General features: G+C 39.6%; 1 protein-coding gene across 1 annotated transcript in view; it reads right to left on the bottom strand.

The window, feature by feature from the left end:
* LOC105309728 (IQ domain-containing protein H-like) overlaps nt 1-7,282 on the bottom strand; it is a 121,666-nt gene that overhangs the window by 10,193 nt on the left and 104,191 nt on the right. Inside the window, exon 13 of the mRNA XM_011385926.2 lies at nt 1,933-1,953. Within this exon, the coding sequence (XP_011384228.2) occupies nt 1,933-1,953 (21 nt within the window). The remainder of the gene's footprint in view (nt 1-1,932; nt 1,954-7,282) is intronic.

The following is a 7,282-nucleotide window of genomic DNA, read 5'->3' on the forward strand; positions in this document are numbered from 1 at the left end:
ATAATTATTCCTTTTTTCGTGGTGAGAACGTTTAAGATCTAGTCTTTCAGCAATTTCGAAGTATCTAATACAGCGTTGTTGACTATAATCACTATGCTGTGCATTAGACCTCCAGAACTTATTCATCTTCTAGTTGCAAGTTTGTACCCTTTAACAATGTATCTCCAATTCTCACTTCCCCCTCCCTATTTGTAACCATTATGTTACTCTCTGTTTCTCTGGGTTTGGCTTTTTAGATTCCACATTTGAGTGATATTATACAATATCTGTCTTTGTCTGGCTTATTTCATTTAGCATAATGTGCTCAAGGTCCATACATGTTGTCACAAATAGCAGCATTTCCTTCTTTCTCATGGCTGAATAATATTCCTCTGTGTGTGTGTGTGTGTGTGTGTGTGTGTGTGTGTGTCCCATCTTCTTTATCCATTTATCCATTGATAGACACCGAGGTTGTTTCCTATCTTGGGTATTTTGAATAACACTGCAGTGAACATGGGGGTACAGATATCTCTTCGAGATGGCGATTTTATTTCCTTCGGAAATACATGCAGAAATGGAATTGCTGGATCATATGGTATTTGTATTTTTAATTTTTGAAGAACCTCCAAACTGTTTTACCATAGTGGCTGAACCAACTTACATTCTCACCAGCAGAACACTAGTTTCCCTTTTCTCCACATCCTCGCCAACACTTCTTATCCTTTTTCTAAGATAAGGTGTTTTTGAAGTCGGATCCTCAGAATACCCACATCAGGATCATCTAGTGTGCTTGTTTAAAAGGCATTTTCATGGGCATCATCCAAGCTCAGGATCGTTGGGAGGGAATCTGCCTTTTATCTTATTTCCTAGGTGATTGTTATGCACATCAAAAGTTGAAAACCACTGTTCTAAGAGCAATTTGTTGTGTGGAAAATAATTTGTGCTTCAATGGAAAATTGTGTATTGTCTATGGTGCACCCTATTTCCTTGATTCTATGGGAGATATTTTACGACTCTGTAAATTCTTGACTGAGAGACAAGCAAATTCTGTCCACTGTGGTAGAGATTCAGTTGATTTCCTCTCCTGCTCTCCTGTGGGAAAACCGGTTTTATATCTATTTACATATTCATTTCAATATTCCTGATCTTTAAAGATGTCTGGGTTTGTTTTGGATTTTTTTTTTGTAGTGCTTCTAACATTGACCTAACTCTTCTCTGTTAAGTAAAATCTTTATCGCATGTTTAATTTTGTTTCTGTATGAGAGGCATGCTTTTATTCTTGTTTGAAACTTATTTTTTTTGACAATTTTCTCCAAGTAAATAAGAGTTAACACTGGAGTTGTCCAATAGTGGAAGTGGCTTCCCTGTGAAATGGGAACTTCCCATCTCTGGAAGTACAAAAAACAATATGACATTTGGGGAGATTTGGTAAAAGACATCACATGCCAGAATTATGATTGACCACTGACTCCCCATTTTATCAGGAAATTTGGGCATTATGACAGATATTGGACTAGCACAATGGCTCAGTGATGGCTGCACATTAAAATCATCTGAGTGATTTAGAATACATATGCCTGAACCCTACCTCCAGAAATACTGATTTTGTTGGTTTGGAGTAGGCCCTCAGTACAGTGCCATGCTTAGCCATATTGGAATCTGAGGCAAAGGAAAAAATTAGTATGTTTTTATATAAATTTTAATATTTTGTTTATCGTGGATTTTTGCATTAATTTTTATTTTTGATATTGCATTTTAGTATTATTTGTCTTTGTTACTGAGGGGGGGTGTGTGTGTTCTCCCTTAAATTTTGTGCTCTGGGTAAGTGCCTCACTTGCCTCACCCTAATCCCAGCCCTACCTGGGTGGGCATCGACACTTTGTAAAGCTCTTCACTCAGCCAGTGTTGAGAACCACTGACCAGTTGATCTATAAGGTGTTTTACATTCTTTACTGTGCTGTCCAATATGATAGCCTGGCCACATGGGACTACTGAGAACTTGAAATATTAGTAGTCAAAACTGAGATGTGCTGTAGCTTTCAAAGACAGTACAAAAAATTATATGACCTCAATAATTTTTATACTAATTACATGTTGAAGTGATAATATTAGTTTTTTGTTTGGGGAGCATCCTTTCCTTGACACTAATTTATGAATCAATCAGGTAGGCTAGGTTATGCTACAGTAATTTAAAAAAACAAACAATTCTTAGTTGTTTACAACAACAAAAGTGTGGTTCATGCTCATGCTCCATTTCCCACATGGGCTGACTTGGTTCTCTGGTCACTGTTGGTACACTCAGGGACCCGGGCTGAAGGAGGCTCCTCATTGTGCTTCCATGATTCCCAAGGCAGGAACAGGATATGGCAACTCATGGAGTGGCTCTTAAAGGCTTCTACATAGAAAGGACGTACTTCACTTCTGTTCATATTTCACTGGCCAAACCAAGGGACTCGGCCATGCCTGGCTTCAGAGAGAGGGCTGAGGAAGTATAATTTTGTTATGTGCCTGGAAGGAGGAGAATCAGAATATTTTGAACAGCAGTAATGATTGCCACTATGGCAATATCTTGGCCTGAGGAAATACTAGCTGGTAGTTATGGAGCTATTTGGGACCATGGCACATTGCCTGTGTATGTGTGAGACCAGGTCACAGGCAGTAAACATGACACTTTCCTCCATATGGCTTTCATTGCAACTTCATTTCATTAGGAAATCAGTGGGGGTATTTTGTAGCATTACACAAATACCAGGAATGAGACCTACCAAGTTGGTTACAAACTCAGCAATGTTTCCTTCCAATATTCAGCAAGGAAAAATAAACACATAGGGCGATCTCATTTCCCTTTTTGTTTTTCCCTGAGATTTTGGACAAGAAACATTATTTGAAATTCTATGATAATAATGGGAAGAAAAACATAATTTCGAGAATAAGGACTTTTAAGGACTCTCCTTTTGGTAGCATTGGCAGTGATGTATTATTAACGGTGCTTCTTTTTCTGAAAAGAGCACCCATGTTAAATTTGATCAAGAGTGGGAGCAGGTAGCAGGGGTGACACTGATCTTTCTTTTAGGCCAGCATAACCCAAGGAGGCAATAAAAGTTTAGAGAAGTTAATTGTTAAACTAGCTTTGTTTTTTCTTTTGCAAGGTAGAGCTCATGGGGCTATGGAGAAATTTGTACCTCTTTAGCTGAGGAATACATAAGGGGTAACTAGATGAAATATTTTATTTGAAATGGTTCCCAGAATTCTTGGATTGGGTTGGTAATAATAATTTAGAATATAGATGGCCTTTAGTGGGGATAAAAAGCACACAGGGGAGAGCGTGGTGGAAGAGAAAGAATCATGTTTGATTTTATGGACAGTTACGGATTCAAATGTCAGTTACACAGAATGCCTGGCTGTGTGATCTTGGGAAAGTTCTTAAACAATTTAAGCCTAATTTCCTCAGTAAGATACGGTTGAAATAATAGCTTCTCATAGGAGAGATAAGAAGATTAAAGAGATAATGAAGTAACAGTGCTTTGCTCAGTGCCAGTAAATAACGGGTGCTCTGTCAATGCTGGTTCATCACTTGCCACTTTAAGATAGGTAATTAAGAGATCGAGTGGACAGTTCTGACCAGGGATGGACCCCAGGGTCCGAAAAGATGAGAACCTATCTCAGAAAAACCAGAGCAAAGTACTGGTGAAGAACTTCCAAATTTTCCAAGTAGTCACATGGTTTCTTTTTCTCACCTCAGATTTTTAAGACTCCATATTTTCTTCTTTCTTTCTTCTTGTACTTCAGTTTATTATTTGCTTTTTTTTTCTCTCTCTCTCTGCTTATCTCCTCCTCCTCAGTTTTGAAATGGATTCTTCCAGTCTCTGGATTTCATCCTCTCTCTTTTCTTCTGTTATCTTTTTCTTCTTCATATCATTCTAGCACTCCATTGCCCCCAGTCCATATTTCTCTTTCTCTTCCGTTTCATCTCTCATCTTTATCGGTTGTTCAGCTCAGGTGACCTGGAGGCAGAGTTGCATCTTCAGTGCCTCTCTGCCCCTTTCTGTAGTTCTCCTCATCCTCAGTGGAAGTCCTCCCTCTGCACCACTCACTGTTTCTCCTGGGCCATGGCCGTCTGTTTCCAGTACTAAAATTTGTTCTTAGACATGAATCTGATCAACTCAGAGTCACGAAGGTATAAATAACTTATGAAATTTGGTGCTTTACTTTTCCCAGGAGTAGTAGAACTTCAATCGAGTACAAAGCCTTTAGCCAAAGAAATAAATCTCTAATAATAATTTCAGGCAATAGAAAGTTATGGAGCCCATTTTCTTTTAGGCAGGAGACTTTCCCTGCCACATATGCCTATTCGCAGAGCTTGTTCTGCTTTGATATTTTAGAGGAAAATAAAATAAATAGATTCAGATAAAGCTAGAGTTAGATTTAGCCACCTTCTGGTACATGGAAGTGTTTTAGTCGGTTTGGGGCTAAAAACTATTTAATTCCAAAGGGATTGTGATGAGCAGATGCAACAATTAATTTCAGGTAAATCAGTTTAATCTGGCTTTTTTAATTCTTTCTATATTTTACCAATTTTATTGAATTTTGCGAGGGTATATGAGCTCCATTATACATGTTTACAAACAGCACGAACCAATCTAACCAAAGGGCATGATGAACCCTGACAGTACCCTCCAGTGTGGTGGGGATCGCCAAGTGTCAGTCAGGCCCTTCTATTCACTGCTGGCCTTGTGCCTAAGGCCTGTATGTTTTTCAAGGGCTTATAAAAAGATTTGACCCCTGAAAAGTTGTATTTGTTCTCAAGTACAAAAAATAAAAATTGATAAGTGTAAAACTGAATATTTGCAAATCAAAGCCCTTGATCAATAGGTTATTGCCCAATTCTTATGTCATTATCTATAAATTACACTAAATGTGAGAAATGAATATATTTTAACATGTTTGATGTAATGTGGGTGGGTCTTCCAGAAGTAAGAATTCACGGGTCACTTAGGTCTTAGAATAGCCATCAGTGTCAGAGATTTGAAAATCTGAATCAAAGTACAAACACATGAAACTATTTCTCGGAGCAACATGAGTCTCTAGGCACAAAATGGAGGTTCTAGTTTAGGTAGGAGATATTATAGCCTACTTGCTCCTATCCAGCTACATTAGAGATGAAGCAGCTGGGCAGAAGCCATCAGTACCACTGGAAATAGACCAACAATGAGAGAAATAATTTTTAATCAAAACACCGTCTAGAAAGAAACCGCTATGCAAGGAGAAGGAAGCTATGGACTGAATTGCATGTCCCCCCAAATTCATGTGCTGAAGCCCTTCCCCGCCCCCTCCCCCCAATGTGACTATATTGGAAATAGGGCCTTTAAGGTGGTGATTACGGTTAAATGAGATCATAAGGTGGAGCCCTGTTCTGGTAGAACTGGTGTCCTTTTAAAAGAGGTTACAAAGACACCAGAGCTCGCTCTCTCTCTCTCTCTCTCTCTCTGCAATGTTAGGACAACGAGAAGGCTGCCTTCTCCAAGCCAGGAAGAGAGTCCTCACTAGGAACTGAATTGGCCAGTATCTTCTCCTTGGACTTCCCAGCCTCCAGAATTGTGAGGAATAAATTTCTGTTGTTTAAGCCACCCAGTCTGTGATGTTTATTATGGCAGCTGGAGCAGACTAAGACAGAGGGTAGTCATGATAAGCAGCTTTGGGCAGGGTCAGGGAGCTAAGGGCATGCTTCAGGAATAAGAGATGACCCCCCAAATTCCTTGTAAGTAAGGCTTTTGCTTTACCAAGGTTGGTGTGCAAGTTTGGGGACAGAGCTCAACTTTCGATGACAAAGTGCCACCCCCTATGGAGCTGCCTTTCTTCTCTTCCCCAAGCAGTGTTTCGCTTTCCTCTAAATACATGTCAAACTAATGTTTAAAGAATGTCTGTTTGAAGAGGCCCCAAACTGCTAGCTGCCTGAGGGCCCAGAGGCCTATATTGGTCCAGCCTTGGACAACTGTTACCCTTCATACCTCGATGTCATAGCCGATGCCATGGGCTTTACATAGCTGGAGAAAAACATAGTGGAAAATCAGCGAGAGATTGTTGTGTCTCAGCTGGGTGGTCATCACTGCATAGCGATCAGTTGCCTGCGACTGAAAAAGACCACAATTGAATGTAAAACTCTTTACAAAATATTTAAATAAACTTTTGACTTTAGAATAGTTGTAGATTAACAGAAAAGCTGCCAAGATAATACAATGAGTTCCTGTATCCGGTTCCCCTATTAACATCTTACGTTTATGTGGTACATTCGTCACAAATAGGGAACCAAATTACTACATTAACTTAAGTCTATACTATGTTTTAGTTTCATTAGTTTTCTCCTAAACCCACCTCCTGTCCTTTTTTTGTTCCAGGATCCCATCCAGGATACTGCATTATATTTAGTTGTAGGGTGTCCTTAGGCTCTTTTTTAGACTTTTTAGACTTTCCTTGTTTTTGACGATCTTGATAGTTTTAGGGAGTACTAATCAGTATTTTGTAAAACGTCCCTCAATTTGAGTTTGTCTAATTTAGTTTTTCTCATGATTAGACTGGAGTAATATATTTTTGAGAGGACAACATAGGTAAACCGCCATTTTAATCCCCTTATATCAAGGGTACATGTATCGACATGACTGACGAGGCCAATCTTGATCTTCTGGTTAAGGCACTTTTGTGCCAGGTTTCTCCCCCTTTCTGTACTGTACTCTTTGGAAGCAAGTCACTAAGCATAGTCCAATTCCTTGAGAAGACCAATGTTAGAATTTTTATTCCAAATGCTTTCATAGTTTGGGAAACAGTTATTCTTTATCTTGCTTGTCTATCAGTGAGATATTGGATCCTGGCAGTTTTGCAAGATGTCTTTTGTGAGAAGTTATATTTGCCTTTGCCGATCAGCTAAGTTTGTCCTTGGATAAACTGGAACTTTGGAAAATGGCATATAGGGCCATGGACAACCTTGGGGCATAGAAAATGAAGGTGCCCGGCCCAGATTTTGAACTTTGGGAACCTCAGGTGCTGAGCAACCAGGTCACTGCCCTCATGCAGTGACTTGGATTAGGAGAAGGAAAAGAAAGTGCTGTTGGTCCTCAGTTGACTGCAAGGATCATAATAACTGACACTATCTACTGTGACACCTCAGGCTCTTTCTCCATTTCTTAGATCACACAGGGGAACTGGGGCTGACTCAGTGCCCAGTGGAGAATGAACATCCTATCTCTGTTTGCATCTCTCTCTCTCTCTCTCTCTCTCTCTTCTCTCTCTCTTTCTCTCTCTCTCTCTC

Source organism: Pteropus vampyrus, unplaced genomic scaffold, assembly GCF_000151845.1.
Source record: "Pteropus vampyrus isolate Shadow unplaced genomic scaffold, Pvam_2.0 Scaffold15, whole genome shotgun sequence".
Classification (NCBI taxonomy): domain Eukaryota; kingdom Metazoa; phylum Chordata; class Mammalia; order Chiroptera; family Pteropodidae; genus Pteropus; species Pteropus vampyrus.